This window comes from Mesoplodon bidens, assembly GCF_964165515.1.
Source record: "Mesoplodon bidens genome assembly, chromosome: 4".
Taxonomy (NCBI): Eukaryota; Metazoa; Chordata; class Mammalia; order Artiodactyla; family Ziphiidae; genus Mesoplodon; species Mesoplodon bidens.
Window position 1 is genome coordinate 63,990,658 of NC_138160.1, and position 22,756 is coordinate 64,013,413.

The 22,756-nt window shown below is 40.4% G+C and overlaps 1 protein-coding gene across 2 annotated transcripts in view; it reads right to left on the reverse strand.

The window, feature by feature from the left end:
- The window catches only part of ARSB (arylsulfatase B), a 204,535-nt gene that overhangs the window by 139,693 nt on the left and 42,086 nt on the right, over positions 1-22,756 (reverse strand). For both annotated transcript variants that reach the window (XM_081230417.1, XM_081230418.1), the window contains exon 4: positions 22,469-22,676. In XM_081230417.1, the coding sequence (XP_081086543.1) occupies positions 22,469-22,676 (208 nt within the window). The remainder of the gene's footprint in view (positions 1-22,468; positions 22,677-22,756) is intronic.

The following is a 22,756-nucleotide window of genomic DNA, read 5'->3' on the forward strand; positions in this document are numbered from 1 at the left end:
TGAGCCCCTACTCTAGACTCCATACACAGTGGTTCTCATCCTGGCTACACTACAGAATCACCTGGGGAGCCAGAATCTTCAGAGAGGGCTTTCAAGGTGCTTTGGAAATACAGAGAAGATTGCAAACCTGCCTAGAAGGTGTTCTGTCCTGTAGAAAAGGGTGTTTAAATTCATTATTGGACCACAAAGTCTCAAATGATATCTTAGAAATCAACACAAAGATGATGATGTCAAGGAAAATTAAATGGCATGTGAGAAACTGCACAGCGAGTTAGAAGCAAAGCCACAATAAAAACTCTTTTCCTGAAGCCCATCCAAATCTCTGTCTATCATATCATTTGACTGCAATGGCAATAATAATTTGAAAGATAGGAAAAAAAAAAGGTAATTGGAGAGAATTTAAAATAGAGATCTCAGTACACAACAGGAAGGTCAATAATCATCTTGGAGATTCCAGTGGTTTCATTCAAAGTATCCATTTTAAGAAACTGAGGAGTCAATACAGCTTTCATCAATTCCGAAACCACGCTTCTAATGAATGGTTATGTAACCGAGCCTTCGTTATCTACAACCTAAGTGGTTGTGGTGAGGTTGGTTAATGACATTGTTGTAGTACATGAAGACCATATGTATTTGAAGAATAAGGAGAAAGAGAGAAGATGGACTAGAGCAATGCCATCTGGCAGCTTTAACAGCTCACAGGCAAGCTCCTCTCAAGCAAGCTGTTTCTGATACTCCATCCGCGAGATCACCGTATTGCACTGAGAGAGGTTTGCCAGAGGGAAAGTGAGCTCATGGAGTGATTTGGTAAGGCCCCCAGCTTGTCTGTGAGTCAGCCTACGTTATGGGACTCAAAAGAATTAAAACTACATTTTAAGAGCCGTATCTTCCACCTGGTTCCCATCACTGCTTTTGGCTAGCAGGAAGAGGACCTGTCAGTTTTTATCGGCAGGAGGTAAAAAAGGGACAGCACATTTCAGGGAAAAGCAAACAAACATACTTGCCAGGATGGTTTCGGGTTTACCAACACAGCAGGTGGGTCAGGAAGCACTGCACCCATCCAAGTAATTGCAACGGCAACATTTCACTCAACCAGACAACGTGACATCACACGGCCGAGGGGAAGGTATGTTTTGAGCTCAGAATATGGAACAGAGGGTCAGGCAGGAGCTTCTCCAACTATCTGACTAAGGCACTTACATATTATGGGAAATTTTTTCTCTTGGGATCAATTCACATTCCCACTATCCATTCCCATTTCTTGATAAAAACCAAACATAGAATCAGAAATAATTTTTAAAGCAGCTTTGCCAAAAGAATATTTGAGGCATTAGAAAGAAGAATCAACGTATCATTTTGATCACTAAAAGATTTTTTCATGGTTACTGAAAACACACTGAGAGCTTGGGGACAGGAGTCAGGGTGTCAGTGGGATCCACAAATGTGTCCTGGTCAGCCAGAGCAGTGCCTCCTTCATCAGTCCATTTCTTGCCAGTCAAAATCATGATGGGAACCAGGCTTCTAAAGGGTAGTTTTAATTCACTTTGAGTATCATAAAGTAGGCTGAGTCAGACAAAAGCAGCAGTTTGGGGTGGACTCAGTAGTTTTCATGTCCTATTGTATGATGGAGCCTATTTATTTCATTTGAGTCTCATGCTTCTCACTCTAGGATCAGACACAGACGTCCTGGTTCCTATCAGTTTATTTTACAAAAGCGCATTTGAGTCTCTTTATCCATATTTCAATATAGGCCCAGTGTTGTATATTTGCGCTTGGAGCTGAAATTTACAGACTTGCCATCCTAGATACATCACAATCATTCTGTGTCACTACGTGTAAGTGTTTATGCCAAAATATCAAATTGAGATACCCAAAATTTTAGCAAAATGAAAACCCCCCAAAACCCTCTCTTTTCTAGCTGGAGTCACCCAAAGCATGATTTCTTAAAATGACTGCTATCGTTAAAAATCATGTTTTTTTAATAATTTTTAATATCAGAAAAATTGTTGCCATAGAAAGTTAGGTATTCACCTTGGGTAGTAGAATAATGGATAATTTAGTTTTCTCTCTATACCTTTCAATGGTTTTCTAGTTTTCTACTATTATCAAGTATAATTTTTTATCAGAAGCATGATTAATTTTAAATAAACTAATCAGGATACTAAGGATTTCTTTCAAAAGCTGATATTAAATCTACAATAAGTGTGGCTCATTGTATAAATAAAGTCTACTCTGGAATCCAAAGGTTAGAAAGTATGATTTTAAATGTTAATTTACAAAGAAGAAAGAAATGAATGGAGAAGTACTTTTAGAGAGAAAAGTACATTTTAGAGCCAAATTATTAAAAAATATAAAGTGAAAGAAGCCCTCAATGTTTCCACCAATCCCTGTCTAAGCCCCACCTTGTTGGAACAGGGTGACCCACATACCTGAATGGAGTGGCCCCAAATACTTGGAATCGTATGATGCCACTGAGACACTTTATATTCATTATATTTCAAGGAAGTCTTCTGACGGATATTAAACATTCCTATTAATTTTCCACATAATTTGCCAACCAATAGACTAGTTTCTTCAGCCCCTGAGCATGTACTTCATTCTTTACTTGTGTGTTTCTAACCAGAAGAGACATAGTTCAACTCTGGTAGAAACATTCCCTTTTGCCAAATAAATCTGGTCTTTAGGATCAGCGGGCCATCTGTTTGGTTTCTGTTTCCCACTCCTTTCCTGGTTACCTTCTTGAGTTACCTGATCACTGCCTGACCAACTAACTACTGCTGCCACTTCAATTAACGTGGACACAATTTATCCAGCGGACATATCTAGGCCCTTGGCTTCTTTGAGTTTCAGCAGTCACGGCATAAGGGACACTTCTGAGCTCTATCGATACTGTAACTAAAAGGAAACCAGTGATCCCAAGAAAAGACCCTCTACACTGAGGATCATGATCAGTAAAGCATTTTGTTCAGGTCAGTCTGAGGCAAGCTGCCTTTATATACTAAGAGAAAAGATGCCCTAGAGGCAGTAATGGGGAAGGTCAAATGAGCTCTCTATTAAACATGAAGACTGCATTCACTAGGGAAAAAAAGAAAAGAAGGGAGAGGATGTAAAATCGAAGGTCAAATGGAATCTGACATCTGTCAGATCTAGGTGGATGCTGACTTGCCCCTATGTAATCTTAGTCTGTGATTTCACTTATATTCTGAGATCAGCATTCATTACAAATATCCTCTAAGCTAAATGCGCTATTATAATTTTAATAGGAAACTGAAGTCTTGGATGAGGATGCCACGTGATAAGTGAGGCATGGTTCCCACAAAATTCAAAATATTCCTGACACATATGTACATCTCACATGTGAATAGGTGAGGATAAACACATACTCTACCCTACATTTCTTTTCAGGATCTCAGCAGTTCTGTGAAGGCTTCCCATGCAAGTTCCAAGGCAGGTAAGTGGCCAACTACATCAAGGTGCCCTGACTTTTGGGGAGAAAGAGAAAGCTCCTCCCTGGCTTGTTCCATTCCAGAGCAAAGAAGTCTGGGTCTGGGCACATGGACAAGCTTTCTTTAGTCTAAAGCCAAGAGCAGATTTGATCAAATTTCTGGGTTATTATGGTAAGACACTAAACTTGCCTGTCTTCTGGGAATATTTAGGTAGAACGAGAGGTCACTGAGATAACCCCAGGAATCCTACCCCCAAACTGCCCATGTCATCCCAAGTCATTCTTCTCTTACTGACAAAAACCAAAAGATAAGAAGGCAGCTAAAATACCTATTTGTTCTGCAGATAAAATGTTATCTTAATGCAAAGTTTTCTTCTTCAGATTTATCATTTTCCTATTAAATTTTATCATTTATCATGCCTTAAAAGCAATATAAGTGTCTAAGGAAATCAGTAACAGAGGAAGGAATGAGAAAAGGACTTAGTAACTGGAGATGGTTACTCGTTTATGGGGGGGATCTTTCTGGCCTGTTTTCTACCGGGAATTATAAATGCATATATGCCTACACATATGCATTGCGAAGTCAAACTTAAAGTATCAGTTTACTATGTGCAGTGCTCCGACCACAGGGGATATAATGATGAATAAGACAGATGGGGCCCTTGCTCCCTTGGAACTTAATTTGATAAACAAGAAAAAAAACAAGCAGACAAGATAATTCCCACTGTGATAAGTGCTCTGAAGAAAAGCAACGCTGTGATGGGATAGACAGTGAGTGAGGGGGCAGGGAAGGCAACGTCAAATGAGGAGTTGACTTGTCAGCTGAGACTTAAAATGACAAGGCATCAGCCCTAGGATGGTTAAGATGAAGAGAGTTCCATACAGAGGGAATTCAAGTTCAAAGGCCCTCTTTAATACAATGTTAGGATAGTGGGATACATTGTACCAAAGTTGCTTTCTTTTTTTAAAATATATTTATTTATTTACTTATTTATTTTTGGCTGAGTTGGGTCCTCATTTCTGTGCGTGAGCCCCCTCCAGTTGCAGCGCGCGGGGGCACTCCTCACGGGGTGCGCGGGCCTCTCATCACGGCGGCCCCTCCTGTTTCAGAGCACAGGCTCCAGGCACGCAGGCTTCAGTAGCCGTGGCACGCGGTTTCAGTAGTTGTGGCTTGCAGGCTCTAGAGCGCAGGCTCAGTAGTTGTGGCACACGGGCCCAGCTGCTACATGGCATGTGGGATCTTCCCGGACCAGGGATCGAACCCGTGTCCCCTGCACTGGCAGGAGGATTCTTAATCACTGTGCCACCAGGGAAGCCCCCAAAGTTTCTTTTAAATTAAAGACTATATTAACTATATTCCTATTTTAAATATAGCAGTGTGTACATGTCAATCCTAAACTCCCAATCTATCCCTCCCCCCACCCTTCCCAGTCCCCCCAAGTTCATTCTCTAAGTCTGCAAGTCTGTTTTGTAAATAAGTTCATTTGTATGATTTTTTTTTAGATTCTGCATATAAGCAATACCATATGATATTTGTCTTTGTCTGACTTACTTCAATTAGTATGATAATCTCTAGGTCCATCCATGTTGCTGCAAATGGCATTATTTCATTCTTTTTATGGCTGAGTAACAGCCCATTGTATATATGTACCACATCTTCTTTATCCATTCATCTGTCGATGGACATTTAGGTGGTTTCCATGTCTTGGCCACTGTAAACAGTGCTGAAATGAACACTGGGGTGCATGTATCCCTTCAAACTATGTTTTTCTCTGGATATATGCTAAGGAGTGGGATTGCTGGATCATATGGTAACTGTATTTTTAGTTTTTTAAGGAACCTCCATACTGTTCTCCATAGTGGCTGTACCAATTTACATGTACCAATTGACATGTACACACTGCTCTATTTAAAATAGATAACCAGGGACTTCCCTGGTCTTCCGGTGGTTAAGAATCGGTCTTGCAACACAGGGGACACTTGTTTGATCCCTGGTCGGGGAACTAAGATTCCACATGCCGCAGGGCAACTAAGGCTGCATGCCACAACCACTGAGCCTGCACACAACAACTAGAGAGCCTGTGTGCCACAACTAGAGAGCCCATGTGCTCTGGAGCCAGCGTGCCGCAACTAAGACCCAATGCAGCCAAAAATAAATAAATAAATATTCAAAAATAAAATAAAATAGATAACCAATGAGGACCTAGTGTAAAAACAAAAAAAACCCCGACTATATTAACTATATCCCTAATAATTTTCTGTTGTCGAGAAAAACATAAGCTAAATAATTCCTGGCAATCAACCACAAAGAAACTTCAAATCAAATTTTGTAATTATCATCACTTTTCTTCCATTATCTATGCCACCCACCTACTTAATTTCATTGAAATGTATTTACGATAGGATATATATCCATTTGAAATCCTTTTTTGAATGCAATTGTGTTTAAAGGTGGCAAATTAAACCACAGGTTTGACCAGAATCAAGGAGAACTGAATGCTCTTCAAACAAATTTGGCCAAAGTCAGTTAACTTCTTAGAAACTTATAATGGAACAAACCAAGAGAAAGGCACAGCTCAAACTGTCACCACACTTCCTCATGTTGGCCCATCACCTTTATGAGACATCCTTTCAATCTTAAAGACAATTAATTCATAGTTTATAACTGTAAGTTTGAGGCATAGAGTAGATTTATTAGTAAAGAGTAGATTTATTATTTCTCTTTGGAAAGGTATCTCCTATGTAGCAACTAAAAATTCCACATGCAATTTCATAGTTAAATATTGGCACATCAGGGTTTTCTGATGGTACTACTAGGAACTAAAACTACCAATACCAATACCAACATATTGTCAATTAAAGTGGAATTATACTTACGGAAACTTTTCAGGAATATTCCTTTTCAGTTTATAGACTTCATCTGACTTGATTTTTAAGGGCCTTTCAAATATTATCTATCTATCTATCTATCTATCTATCTATCTATATATATATATATATCATATCTGCTCCTTTATGAATCCCCACACTTGGAGCCCCTTATTCGCACATATATGTATATGTATGTATGTATTTTAAAAAAACTTTTAATTTTACAACAGTTTTAAAGGTATAGAAACATTGTGAATGTAGTACAGAGAGTTCCTGGACCTTTGGAACCTAAACACAGATAACAATATTTGTACAATAACATATTGCCCAGAGATTACTGCTGTGGTGTCCTGGTCAACCAGTGTAAAAAGGTAAAAAGCTCAGATAGTGATGATAATAATAATCATAGCTGTATTTATCAAATTCCTTCCTTACACCAGGCCTGGTATCAGGTACTTTACATGAATTATCTTATTTAATTCTCATAATAGTCCTGTAAGTAGGCATTATCCTCATTTTGCAGACAAGAATACTGATGCTCAGAAAAGTAATTTACCCAAAGTCACCCAATTAGTAAGTGGTAGAACGAGGATCTGAACTCGGGTCTGTCTGATTAGACAGCCCCTGCTCTGTCTTAACCATTTGCTACACTGTCTCTCCAAGATGGGCCCCTGAGTTGCCATGTCTTCTGGTCTGTTATAAATCAGACTCTGCCCCAACCTCGGAAGACAATCCTGTAGGCAGCCTCGGCCCCTATTCCTGGCTTTGCCCAGATCTGGCTTCCTAGCCTCTCCCTGTTCCCAGTATGCCAAGTAGTTGATTTTCCAGGGGATTCTAGATTGACTGAAACTGGAATCTTTGTTGGCATATTATATTGCTCTATCAGGCATCTGACTTGGGCAGTCTTTTGGAGTTAAAATGTAATATCAATTTTGAGTGTTCTTTTGAGTTGGGAGAAAATCTAGGTCCATTACTAAGTTCCTATGATGAGCGATGTATGCCCAAGGCCAAGAACAGTAAAAGAGCACAAAGGCAAGAGTTGAATGGGCTTCATGGAATACACTGAACTGGAGGTGAGATAATCACATGTAACTTTAAAAACAAAGCATTGTCCTGAAATACCAATATTTAAAATCATTTTTCTTTTCCAAACTGTTTCTTACTTCTTACTCTTCACACACTGTGTAAGAAAGATCCACTGACCATTATTTCTACACTTGCAAATACACTCTCAAGATTCTTGACATTTTTCAAGCCCCGAATGCTTAAGGAAACAAACGCTGGCTGACTGGCGGGTATCTCCAAGGAAGAGACTGCTTATGTCTGCTCCTTTCTGAATCCCCACGCTTGAAGCCCCTTATTCTCACAACCTATCACATCTTTCTCGTTTACAATTCTCAGCAGGATCCCTGGTTGATGGTTACACAGACTGTGCACTAAACACCGTTTCCTCAGTCCATGTAACCACTGATTTTCCTGAAGCGCCAAAATCAATCCGTGCTTCAGGACTTGAGAAAAGATTATCAACAAAGGGAGAGCCATCTAAGAGAAAAAGTAAATAAGTTCTTGCAGAGAAAATAAATGCCATTGTCATACACAGCAATAAGATTGATTAAATTCTTCAAGGATATGAGCTGACAATTCAAGCAGTGGGAATGTGATAACGAAGGTTTCATAGCTTCACAGCAACTGGGCCTCCAAGAAGACAGCAAGGATGCCTAAATCTTTTTTTTTATTGCTGTTAGGAAGAAAGTAAAAGTACCAAGATCAAGAATTCAATTTACTTCTCTTAACTTTCTAAACATTGTATAGATAACTACATTATTGAACAAAGTGCAGTGTAGAATTTAATAAGAAGCAGTGCAACTAAAAATGAGATACACCTCCTCCCTTTTCAGAGCAGCATGTTCTATTGTGGACAAAAGACTTGATTTCTCAAAGAGCCATGTGATACTATGAACGTAGTAGCTGGAATGCAAAGCAAAAGATCTAAATTTTCAAACCATTTCTGTTACTGGTCACCTATGCTCCTCAACAAATCACCTCCCTTGGGATTATATCCCTATTTACAAAAAGGTGATAATTATTTCTTATCTACCCCAGAGAATTAGAAGACAATGGGGCACTAAAACAAAGGGAACATTTTAAAGACCTTAAGAAGCAACAGCACCCTGGTGGGTAGGGGATGTGATAAGCGCAGAGGCCACGCATGAGTGGGGGGCAGGGAGGATACAGGAAATCTCTCTATCTTTCCCTTAATCCTGCTGTGAGCCTAAACTGCTAGTAAAAAATAAAATCTTTAAAAAAAAAAAAAAAACTTTCCGTTTTGGAAAAAATTACTTCTATTTTACGGAGAAATACTTTCCTAATAGTGAACTTGTCCAAAAAACAAAAAGATTTTATAATCTTAAAAAAGAAAAAGATTGCTGAACATGGATGCAGAGGCCTTGAGTGTATCTTCGACCTATATAAGTCATAATGATTAAAATGTCAAAGAAACTGTTATACAGCATAATGGGCATTTGATAACACGTTGATCCCGGGTCTCATAATCCTTTTTGTTCTATGTTGTAACAGTGTTTCTTCTGGCACCAAGGAGGAGTGTTATCACACCACAGCAAACAAGTTAAATATTTTGGGTTTTCTTTACAGCAGTTAGAAAAGACTTTCTTTCCCACTTTTGCCTCCATCATGTTTCATTCTGCATTTGTAAAATGGTAATAGGGGTGATCCTGGTTCTTGTCCAAGTGCCTCTGTACATGCTGAGACCCACGGGAGTAATATGGACTTCAAGTAATGAGACTGCCTTCTTTCTTTTTTCAATATTCCAACCCCTGATTTATGCAACCAAAGGAATCACATCTTTCGGCTGAGTCACTGGGAGGCAACACCCTTATTTCAGTGATGCTGTCAGTGCTCAAGGTTGTTTTTGGAAACATCTTCAGAGCCAGTTTACAAGCCTCCTAAGCAAAATGACCTCACCACTCCTGCCTCCAAAGAAGGAGGTTAACAGACACAGCTCTTGCTTTGTAGAACCTTACAGTCTACTGTGTGTTAGTTTCATCTTAGCATGATCATTAAGAGAGAAAATCGTCAATAAGTAATCCCTGGGGAACTCCCACAAGGAATGAATTACTTGCAAAGCTACAATCTAGAGCAACACTGTCCAACAGTAATATAACCTGAGCCACATATGTAGTTTAAAATTTTCTAGTTGCCACATTTTGAAAAAGGTAAAAAGAAACAGTTAAAATTAATGTTTTTTTTTTTTTTTTTTTTTTTTTTTGCGGTACGCGGGCCTCTCACTGTTGTGGCCTCTCCCGTTGTGGAGCACAGGCTCTGGACACGCAGGCTCAGCGGCCATGGCTCATGGGCCCAGCTGCTCCGCGGCATGTGGGATCTTCCCGGACCGGGGCACGAACCCATGTCCCCTGCATTGGCGGGCAGACTCTCAACCACTACGCCACCAGGGAAGCCCTTAAAATTAATTTTAATAATATATTTTATTCAACCCAATCAGTTCAACATGTAATCAATATAAAAAAATTATTGAGATATTATTTTACATTCTTCTTTCATACCAAGTCTTTGAAATTCAGTATTTTATACTTACAGCACATCTCAATACAAATTAGCCACATTTCAGATGCTCAATAGCCCTCTGCAGCTAGTGGGCACCTATTGGACAGCACAGATCTGGATCTTTTTCTTCCCCAAATAATGAAAGCTACTGAGCTATTTCGTATTGGATTAACTGAGTTCTTCTTGACATTTTCTTAATTCCTTTCACCTGTGAGTAGATGACCATGGTACAAGAAAGCTGTCTGTAACACTGGGTAGAGTTTGGCATTATAACAAAAAAAAACTATAACAAAGTCAATCTGACCTATGCCAGAAAAAATGGAAATTAAAACAGAAATGGTAAAGAAAGGTCTAGCAGCTCTTTCACCCACCAACAATTTGGCCTCTGGTTGGCCTCTTAGATGCCACTGTAGCTTGGAGAGGCTGCCTGTGGCTTTCTCAAAACCGGGAAAAGCTGGAGACAGCTTTCAAGGGGAGGGGTGTGCCTTTGCCTAGGAAAAACAAAACCTGTGATCTAAGTTGCCTAATCATTCACAACCCAAACATGCTGAAAACAAAGGAATAGCGAGGGGGCAAGGACCTGGGGAGAGCAGTGAGCCAGAGGGGCTGGAGAAGCTGAGACAGGAATTTAGAGCTTAGGAACAGCAGGGGAGAAAGGAAAGGAAATTGAAGACTCAGGAAGTGCCTCTGAAGACCCTTCATTCCATTATCCAGGGAGACCAAGGAGGCCAGGCCTCCCTGCATTCATTCTTAGCAAGAGTGCAGACTCCATGGCCCAGACCTGCGCACAAAGGTACTTCATGTCTGTTGTGTGGCACGGAGGCACATCCTTTAAGAGGAGCCATACCAACCACCATCAAGATTTGCCATCCAGGACATGCAGTGTCCCAGTGTCACGTGGGGTTCTCTCACAGCTAAGCAAAATCCTTGGCCATGTGGCCAAGGGCTAGACTGCTTGCCCCAACTCCCACTGGCAGTTTCGAGGAAACACAGCTCCTGCCTCAAGCTCTAGGTAAGGATTAGTGGGCAATTTTTGGTGAATGAATGGAGTTGATCTCCTTTAAAGAACTTTAAATTCTTCCATTAAATGATCAAGAGTGGAAACCTGAGATTTTGAACATTAAAAAAAAAATCCATGAAATTAAATGTATTCTGTTCCATAATTTGCCCCATTTCTTTTAATATAAAAATGTTTTAAATTACTAACCAGTTAAATAATTTTCCTTCTCTACATTCAAGCAAAATTAACATTCCAGGAGGACACATCCATGGTTTTGGATGTCCCTTTGAACACCAATGGGAAGGCTGGACTGGCCTAGTCACCACACCCAAAACACACCTTTGCTTCCCTCCCCCTGCTCGTCTGCTCATGCCACTCTTGCCCCAGATGCCCTGCCCTCTCTTTCCATTCACCTGCTGATATTTTATCCATCGTTCAAGCACAGTTTTATTTATATCCTAGCTCCTCATGAAGCCTCTTCCTGCTGTCCCTGATCCAGAGGCTCTCTTCCAAACTTCATCTTTCAGTTCCACTCACTTGACTTTGACCTGTGGCCTGTTGGTAGGTGGATGTGTTGCTGGATCTCAAATGCAAGCACACTCCTCCACCTGCAAATATTTCCTGAGTTTTGTGCTAGGCACTGTGCTGGACTAGTGGCTCGACAGACTTTTTGTCTTCCCTGTGACCATTCACACTGCCCTCTGTAACATTTCTCCTTGAACTAAGTGATTTTCAGCCTGGAGATCAGGGAAAAAACACAACTCCTTCTAGTGCATGCGTCAGAGACCCAGACATGGGAAAGGACTTCTCCAAGCCATGCACTTGCCTGGCCCCTGCCTCAGCCCCAAGGGAATGTGATACTTATGCCTCACTCTTTAGCTTCTGGTCTCCTCAGGACCAACACATTGTCCTAAATAAAATCGAGAGTCATGCTTATTAACTGACTAATTCTTGTTGTCAGGAAGAAAATGATGACTCACATGGTCAGGTGACCTGACCTCACATGGTGATAGCGTGATGATCACAACCCACCATAGATACCAATCATGCCCCTCCCTTCAGGGACTCCCCGATGTGAGCTGTATGTACTGCACACAGGGTACTTTTGGGAAGTGGATTTTCAACAGATCCCACCATTTAGCCTGCTCTATTACCTCTGGACTCGAGAAAGACTTTCTAACATCAAACATGACACCAAAGTGGGATTTTAAAGCAGCACCATAAAGCCAACATTCTTAGTCCAAACACAGCACTCCCTTCCTTCTTGTACACTGCTGACGAACGTGTGTATGTCTGTGGATGTCAGAACATGTTACCAGATCACAGGCTGTTTTGAAAACAGATATAGCTTTGGGTTTTGTTGGTAGTCTCCACAGAAGTGGATGCCATTTTTAATGTTTGCTAAGTTTTTTGAAGCCATTTTTCTTTTTTAAAAACTCTGCCCAAATAAGAAAGTGTTCTGGAGTAGAGACAATAAAGAAACAAATCACTGTACTTGGCACAGTCATCCTAGGAGGGGTTGATTAAGTGTGGACCATACTGTGAAAGGAAAATAGGAAAGAGATCATAGAGACCACAGTTGGTTAAGGGTGACAGCCGCCAGAAAGGAACAAACCCGTGGTGCCAATAATCTCTGAAATATTTTCTCATTAAGGACACATGAAAAAAGAGCCTCCACTAGGTTAAGGATTATTCTGTAAGAAAGGAACAAGCCTGGAAGGCAGATTTCTGTATACAGTGTTTTGTTGATGCTTGGTACCTAACTGCCAAAGTCAGCAAGAGACGCGATGGGGATTTTTTCAAATATATCATTATTATTGTTTTTAGGCCTGGCCAGGGGAATCTCATGCTTCTGAAAGCAAAGGATGAGCAGCCTTTTAGAGGCCAAGCACAGCAGGGCTATCTCCCACAAAGAGCTTCGGCCCTGGTTCCCAGGCCCTCCTCGGAAGAGCAAGTCTCCTTAAACTCCTGAGAAGGAGGGAGACGGCAGCCTTTCCTCAGCTGCCTAACAGGGGGCCTCAGATCAAGTCGGAAAACCACAGCAATCACTTTATAAACCCAAAGTGGAGAGGAATCTGGGACAGAATGCCGGCACAAACTAGCCCTGGAATGCTCCAATTCTGGAGCAAATGTCTTGTTTCAAATATATTCCACACACATGCACAGCAGTTACCACTGCCTCGAGGAGAACCCCACACACATGGAGAGTAAAATGGGGAAGAATTAGATTGTTTGGGTTCTTTAGTAGCTAAAATTTAGTCACTCTCATTTTTTTGTTTTCCTAAAAAAACGACCACACAGTCAATACCCATTACATTCTGGCAGATAGGAGTATAAACAATACACAGCTTTTGTTTGTCAACTGAAAATACTGGTTCCTAAATTTTTATCTTCCATTTATAATTAATGGCATTGATTTTTTAAAATTCTAGGAGCAAAACACCTGAAATACAATCTATTTTCTGCTATTTCAGAAACGAATAATTCCTAGGCCATTTAGTCCCCTCTTTCATCCTCTGGTTGCCTACTGTGTATCTGCGTCTATAACTGGGGTGACCTGACTTTACTCCAGCCCCTTCCTCCTGCTGTGACTGTGGTTCCCACGTGATTATTTTTATGTAGAACCTCCTTTTCACCTTGCTTCATCCTCCAGTGCAGCCTGTCCAACCTAACAGTCCCCTCGCCTCCACAGGGACTTTTGGCTCTAATGAGCTCTGTGAGAAATGTACAATATAAGAAATGGATCCATTTTAAATGTGACCTCTAAAATGGAGTGCAAAACAAGAGGCGAAAGTAAACCCAAACAAATTGGAAAGTTTGTAATTTAGTCAATAAGTATGCTCAGTTCAATATATATTTTCCATTAAGTATAAACTCAGGGAAAGGCCACTTCTCATAGAAGTGTGAAAGTAAAGATTATTTCATGTTTCTCATGCTAAGAAATTCATAACATCAATAATACAATATTATAGTATATAAGTAGAATTATGATAAAACATGGAAGATCTGATAAACATAGGCATTGATAAGCATCTTTGCCTTAGACTCTGGGCTTGTGGATTCAATGGTTTGTCATAGAGAATACAAACGCAAGGCTTTGTTCTGGGGGCCTCTAAAATGTATTGATTATTATTTTCTCTCAATAAAATAATCAACAAATCCATATGCATTACTGCCTATTGCTAATAAAACATTAAAGTGATCCGACATGCTTTTAGCATGGACATTAACATGAAACTTCTAAAGAGGTGAAATGGGTTAATGACCTCTGGCTAGGGAGAAGATGGTCCTCGGCTCATAGTTTTGAGCTATGTGTTGTTATTCCCCTCTATGGTAGTTGTGTTGAAAAAAGCACTATTTGCAAAGAGAAAGCCAGTGTGGATCCACTATATCACTTATTCACTTAACAGGTTTTCCTTAGCTTTGTCAGAAATGCATTTAAGAGTTTGAAGAACTTAGTGAGATTGATTTGCCAGCATCAAATTACTTTGTTCCTGGCACAGAATTTCTATAATATTTGTAAGTCTGCCACTGCCTAACAAGTACATTTAAATTGTGAAGGAGTTCTCCATTTGTTGGTACCAGTTTTGAAGGGAACTCAACATACGAGGGAGAAAGGGATATAAGACTTAGGGGAATTAGTTAAGAATCTTTAGAGCTCTAAGATATTAAATCACACATAATTTTGTGAAAGATAATCAGATAATAAATGTTAAAAGTTTAGGCTCTGGAATAAACTACTCTGTTTGTTCAAGTAGAGATGTGTGATCAAACAGGATCTGGTCAGGGTTCCTCTATGGTGGTGCTACTGGGTTCTGTCTCTCTCTATTCTTCACTAGGTAAATTCCCAGGGTTTCAATAAGTTACCTTAGATCAAAAGTTCTCAAATTTCCCTATACAGAAGAATCACCTGGATTACTGTTAAAAATAAAGATTCCTGGGCCCAGATCCCAGGGTTTCTGATTTCATTCATTTAGGTTTTGATTTAGTAAGTCTGTAATAGAGTCTGAGAAATTGTATTTTTAAAAACTGAGATGAGGGCTTCCCTGGTGGCGCAGTGGTTGAGAGTCCACCTGCCGATGCAGAGGACACGGATTCGTGCCCCAGTCCGGGAGGATCCCACATGCCGCGGAGCGCCTGGGCCCGTGAGCCATGGCCGCTGGGTCTGCGCGTCCGGAGCCTGTGCTCCGCAAGGGGAGAGGCCACAACAGTGAGAGGCCCGCGTACCGCAAAAAAAAAAAAAAAAAAAAAAAACTGAGATGAAATTCACATAACATAAAATTAACCATTTTAGTGTGTCCAATTCAGTAACCTTTAGTACACCCACAATGTTGTGCAGCCATCACCTCAGCAAGTTCATATTATTTATTTATTTATTTATTTATTTTTTGCGGTACGCGGGCCTTTCACTGCTGTGGCCTCTCCCGTTGCGGAGCACAGGCTCCGGACGCGCAGACCCAGCGGCCATGGCTCACGGGCCCAGCCGCTCCGCGGCATGTGGGATCCTCCCAGACCGGGGCACGAACCCGCGTCCCCTGCATCGGCAGGCGGACTCTCAACCACTGCGCCACCAGGGAAGCCCAGCAAGTTCATTTTTAACAAACACTCCAGTGCTGCAAGTGGTTCCCAGCTAGCACACTGAGTTACCAGCTTAAGTGCTCAGATGATGATGACAAGGGATGAGGAAGCCTCATGGGTCTCCTGCAGATTATAAAAGAAGAATTTTTTGCGGTACGCGGGCCTCTCCCTGTTGTGGCCTCTCGCGTTGCAGAGCAACCGGCTCCGGACGCGCAGGCTCAGCGGCCATGGCTCATGGGCCCAGACGCTCCGCGGCATATGGGATCTTCCCAGACCGGGGCACGAACCCGTGTCCCCTGCATCGGCAGGCAGACTCTCAACCACTGCGCCACTAGGGAAGCCCAAAAGAAGATTTTTTAAAAAGTGTCTTCAAACATCTGCCCCTGAAAAATATATGCCTTTACCTCTCCCTTTCACTAAATATAAGTGGGATACCAAGAAGCTAGTATATGTCAGGGTTTTCTATACTACTGGATTCAACAGTTATTTGTTTGGATGCACCCAGTATTTTTATGCTTGTGAAGAAGAGCAATGCCAAGTGAAGTAAAGTGAGAGAACTGGAAAAAATGAATCACCATTCTGTAACCAGCCAGATCCAGGGCTTGTTTCCTTGGGTTTTAATCACATTATTATAGCACATTATTAAATTCAACTACAGGCAATGAAATTGTCAATAAACCCAGAAAAAGTGTCTAGAGGAAATTAGGTTTGTCCTTATAGTCAAACTCTCCTCTAAATGTAAGTGAAAAGGGTTATTCTGATAAGAGTTAATATAAACATAATAATAGCTGCAGAAAGATGTTGAGATCAATCGTTGTTTTCTCTTCCAGGTTTTAGACTCAGTTTTCCTAGTTTTAATTCGTGATCAAGTTGCTCCAGAGTTGGCTCTAATTTTAGCTCATTTTTTACTCAGGGTTAGATTTCTGTGAATATTCCTGGAGTTTAGCAACTATAAAGCTCAGATGAGGTGATAGAAGCCCAGGTTAAAATGGTGTCATCCTAATGGCCGTTAGTGCTGCTTCTCTTAGCCAATACTCTGCTAAAATTACATAGACATAGAATAAGATGAATAACATCACGTTGTGATGAGTTAGAATAAGATGAAAATTCATTGCAATGTGAGAAACCAGGATTCACAGACAATCTGTAATGTCAGAGAGAACCCTGGAGAAATTTCCATAAGCTGTAGGGCTGGAGAAGTTGAGCTGAAGAAACGAGGGCTGGTCTACCCTCTCTGCCTCGACGTGGAGCCACTCGCCTACCTGAAAAGAGGCAGGAAGGCAGCCCAGAAGGGGACAGTGCTCATATCTGACATGACCAGAGCATCACTACCTCTTCAACTTCCTATCTGCAGTGAGAGATCACAACTCCCAGAGAACAGTGGGCAGAAGAAAGGGCCTGGCAGTGGGGCACACTGCCCTGGCAAATGCTCCCCTAAGTAAAGCCCTGAAGGTGTGGAGACAGGAAGAATCTGGTAGCCATGCCAAAGAAGCAGCCTGAAGATAAGAAAATGTTAAGTAGGTCAGTCAGGGTCACTGGAGTGTAGGACACTCAATGCCTAAAGGCCACTGGGAACAGAGTGAGTTGTGTGCATCAACCTGACCCCAAGCTATAGATTTGAGAAGGAATTAACCAGGGGACAGTGACCAGAGGCCAAGAGATGGCCATGCACTCTGGGCGGATAGATCCTCGACTGCTTACACTCAGAGGAAGAGTATATAGCTGGAAATGATTTACTATGGAAATGACGATTTTAGAAAAGTTCTATTCGGAAAGATTCAGGAAAATCATGGGTTTTATGAATAGAAGTGTAGAAAGCCAAAAAGTAGAGATTAGGGACAATGGGATGAGACCGAAGGAAAAGATGAGATGTAAAAGCACAGCTGATTCGGTGTAACAGGTACTGACCTCAAGTTGATCTGAGTGTGAATTCTCCTCTTCCATCTATTAGATGTATGGCTCTTAGTCTGTTCGGCAGCTATAACAAAATACCATGGACTGGGTGGCTTATAAACAACAGCAGTTTATTTCTCACAGCTCTGGAAGCTGGGAAGTTCAAGGTCAAGGCACCAGTATAGTCACCTTCTGGTGAGAATCCTCTCCTGGTTCACAGCCAACATCTTCTCACTGTGTCCTCACACGGAGGAAGGGGCTAGAGATCTCTCTGGTGTCTCTTTTGTAAAAGCACTAATCCCATTCATGAGGGGTCCTCCCTCATGACCTAATTACCTCCCAAGGGCCCCCACCTTCCAACACCGCCACATATGAATTTTGGGTGAACACAAACAGTCAGACCATAGCGGTAGACTTGGGCAAATCACTTAACCTCTTTAAATTTTGGTTTCTTCATTTTTAAAGTAGGGATAAAGAAACCCATTTCACAATGCTACTTGGAACTTTCATGATTAAAACATGATTAACAATGAGAAAGTATAGGAAAAGCACTAGAAAGGCCTGGGATGCAGTAAATATTTAATAACCAGTAGTCATTATTATTACTAACAAACTTAAAAGAAAAAAGAACTGATTGAGGCAAAGAAAGGATTGCAAAGGTGCCAAAAATACTATCAATAGTAATGTCCACTGGAGATATTAAAAAGCAGCATTGTAATGCAAAAGAGCTCCAGCAGACTGAGACAAAGGATGAAAAACTGAAACTGATGAAAGAAAAGCTGAGTCAGTAATTCAACCTACTAATTAATTTTTGAGAATTAAATCAAACAGAACAAAAGCAATAAGCTAAAATATGAACAAGGAAGACTTCCTGGAGTGAAAAATAATCTCAGCATGCAGATCAAAGGGCTCACTGTATTTCAGGCAAAATTAATTTTAAAATATTTTAAAGACCCACACCCCTAGATATAATTAAGCAAAGAATTTAAACTATGGAGATAATGTTTTTAAGCCTCCTAAAACGGTTCCAGGGACCAGCTTACCAGAGGGATCTTTCAAACAATCTGCAAAGTGTTCCAGAGCATAGAAAAAGATGGAAAAACTTCCAAAGTATTTTACGACATGTGTATAACCAATACAACAAAACCCAACAGGGAGAAAAGAAACCACCTACTCCACTTTTACTCTTAAATCAATGCAAATCTTCTAAATAAAACCCTAGCAAACTGAATCCAGCAGTATAATTAAAATACATATGCACTATAAAGTTGGATTTAGCTCAACAAAGCAAAGATGGTCCAAGACTAATATATCTATTAATATATCAAACTGTCAGAATAGGGCAACCCAATTATAAGGTAATCCCCATTTTCTCAGTGTAAAGCTCCAAAAATTATTTTTTCCAACTTGAATAAATATTATGGATATTTATGAAATAGTCAACTATCTATTTAAAATATATCTATGTATAAACATTTGAAATCATATAATAAAAGAGATATACAGATCTTAAAATATTGCTTTTTTCCACCTTCACTTATCATGAAAAAACTGTATTCCACCTCTCCCCATGCACACTTGACATCAGTATCTGTTGTCACAGGAGCCACCCTGAGACGTTTAACAGTTTTCCAGAGCTACCATTTTCGCTTCTGTCTGAGTACTTCTCAGTCTATGTATGATACATCAATCCATATATACATTAATTTCAGGATATAATTTATCCTTAAATTGTTTAATTGTGATATCTACAACAAAGGCCTGTTTCACAAATTTATAACTTCCAATTCTTAAAACAGTGAGGTCATTCCCCAGGAATATTTACTAAATCAGTATTAAATGTCTTGGACTCCTTTTTAATTGATTCTTTCCAGTGACCTCTATAAGCATTCAATACCAGCACTGATCAAAGTGCTTTACCAGGCTGTTCAAAATAAAGGAAATTGAAAACGACTCTTGGACTATGAGAGAACTTGTAAGGACTTAAGTATAAGATGTTGCCCTATTTTCTGAAGGGTAAGTTTTTTGGGTAAAACATATGTTATCTATACTCAATCTTTTCACAGCAGGACACACTTAGAAAATTATAGTATTTGTATAGCACTAAAGCAACTGAAAAAGGCTGGTCAGGATGGATGCTACCCCGGCCCTGCCTAGGCTTCTCAACAAATCAAAATTGCAGCACACCTCGGGGAAAGCACTGCTATATCTTGAGGTCCAGTAAGAACTTCCAGATCATCGTGTCAGAGGCAGAAAGGGTGACACCTGGCTCTGCCTGGCTGTGTAACCTTAGGCAAGTTACTTAGTCTCTTTGTGCTTCAGTTCTCACATCTGCAAGATGGGATAATAAGAGTCCCCAGAGAATTATTGTGAGGATTAACTGAACTAATTCATGTAAAGCACTTAGAACCATGTCCCACACATGGTAAGTACTCAGTAAATGCTACGTTCCATAACCATGCCTAATTACAAGCAAAACAAAACAAAACAACTCTTTTAAAAATCTATAAGTAGTACCCAGATTAATTCCTCAACGTGTCACCTCATACTTCTCACACAGTCACTTTACAGTAAAACTTACCAGATGACAAGTCCTGACCTCACCCTTGGAGTTTCCAATCAAATTTTTGGGTTTTAGCCAAGGATCACTAGGGGTCTGAAAAACCCTCCTTCATGAAAGACAGACCAAAACAAAGATACAAATGACCTTAGAAGAGAAAGAGACAAAGTTGGGAGTACAAGCAAACTTAAAAATATATACAATATTGTGAAGCAACTATACTCTGACAAAAATTTTTTAAAAAGTAAAAAAAAATACATGTATGTATATACCTAATACACACATATATGTATATGTATACACTTACCTACATTACACATTCACACATATATATGTATATAATTAATGCTTAAAAGCACAGGCTTTGGAGAAATAAATTATTACATTTATAAAATAAAAACAAACTTTACAAAAAAGGAGTTATCAGAAAACAGGAAAGAGTTTTTGACAATTAAAAAATATGGTGGTTTCTGCTACTGGGCATATGCCCTGAGAAAAACATATTTCAAAAAGATACATCCACCCCAGAGACTTTCCTGGTGGCGCAGTGGTTGAGAATTCGCCAGCTAATGCAGGGGACATGTGTTCGATCCCTGATCCAGGAAGATCCCACATGCTGCGGAGCAACTAAGCCTGTTCACCACAACTACTGAGCCTGCGCTCTAGAGCCCACAAGCCACAACTACTTAGCCCGCACACCACAACTACTGAAGCCCGTGCACTCTACAGCCAGCACACCACAACTACTGAGCCTGCGTGCCGCAACTACTGAGCCCACGTGCTACAACTACAGAAGCCCGTGTGCCTAGAGCCTCTGCTCCACAACAAGAGAAGCCGCAGCAACGAGAAGCCCGTACACTGCAACGAAGAGAAGCCCCGCTCACCGTAACTAGAGAAAGCCCACGTGCAGCAACAAAGACCCAATGCAGCCAAAAATAAATAAATAAATAATAATAAAATATACATGTACCCCAATTTTCATTGCAGCACCATGTACAATAGCCAGGATATGGAAACAAACTAAATGTCCATCTACAGATGAATGGATAAAGAAGATGTGGTACATATATACAATGGAATATTACTCAGACATAAAAAGTAATGAAATTGGGTCATTTGTAGTGATATGGATGAACCTAGAGTCTGTCATACAGAGTGAAGTAAGTCAGAAAGAGAAAAATGAATATCATATATTAATGCATATATATGGAATCTAGAAAAATGGTACCGATGAACCTATTTGCAGGGCAGGAAAAGAGACGCAGATGTAGAGAACGGACTTGTGGACACAGGCGGGGAAGGGAAGGGTGAGACGAATTGAGAGAGTAGCACTGACATATATACACTACCATGTGTAAAATAGCTAGCTAGTGGGAAGCTGCTGTATAGCACAGGGAGCTCAGCTCGGTGCTCTGTGATGACCTAGAGGGGTGGGATGGCAGCGGGGTGGGAGGGAGGCTCAAGGGAGGGGATATATGTATACATATAGTTGATTCACTTTGTTCTATAGCAGAAACTAACACAACATTGTAAAGCAATTATGCTCCAATAAAAAAATAAAACAGACTTGAAAAAAATGGCGGTTGCAGTGAATTCAATAGAATGATTAGAGAATAATGATAAGGAAATTTCCCAAGTAGTAGAAGAAAAATAAAGGAAACAGGGGAGGAAAAAAACTAAGAAAATTAGAGGATTGATCCAATACCAAAATAACAGGAGTTTTGTACAGAGAGAATAGGAGAAAGGTGGGAGGGAGGGCCAAACAATTCTGAAATAAAGAACACAAGGAAATTTCCCATAACAAAAGGATCTGCATTTTCAGATGGAAAGTACTCTCTGAATACTCAGCATAATGAATAAACCACGATCTACACCCAAAGCACATCATAGGGAAATTTTAGAAAACTATGTCTAATGAGAAGGGGGGAAAAACACACACGTATATAACAGATTAGGAATCAGAATGACATTGCCGTAAAGAAAATGATTTTTCAAAAATTTTTTCTCCCTTTTGTTTTTTCTATAATCAGTGATGTATGACTTTATTGTCAGAAAATTTTAATATTCGAAAATCTATACTTGGAGACTCTAGCCTAGATTTAAATGGTTCCATTTCTTAAGTGTCTTCATAATGTCACCATCTGCCTCTGCACTGATACAGAGACCCCTCTAGTCAGCGGAAGTCCTCTTCACAGAGGATGCCTGGGCTGTAGAGATTGCAGGGAACAAGTCAGTCCAGGGATTCACTGCCCAGCTGCCCTGCATAGGAGTGTTGTCCACTGACACTTACTCAGTTACTGAGAGCTTGTTTTCAAGCATACTCCCAGAATATTTTGATATCTGAAGGAAGACGGGAGAAGGCTCATAATTCTTTTTCCTTAGACACATTTTTCTATCCATTATTATCATGTCTCCACTCTTGCACTTAACATTTATTTTAATAAGGAACTGCTAAATGTTCCAATTTATCTTCATTCCATTTACTGAATACTATGTCCTAGGCTCTGCCAAGAGATGATTTTCCTATTGACGGACTTACCTGTGGAGAAGATGAACACCGTGTTGTTCCAGAGCCCACGGCTTTTTAAGGCTGTGGTGACATTTCCCACTGCTTCATCCATGAGGGACACCATTCCTGCATAGTAATGCCTATTCTTATCTTGGATAAAGTCATATGGCTTCAGGTATTCCCCGGGGACCTGAAGGGGCTCGTGGACAGACTGGAGAGCAAGGTAGAGGAACAGAGGCTGGAAAGAGAGTTTGTGCAAATCAGTTAAGAGGGCTTGGAAGCATTAAATATATAGAGAGAAGCCCAGATTTATCAATT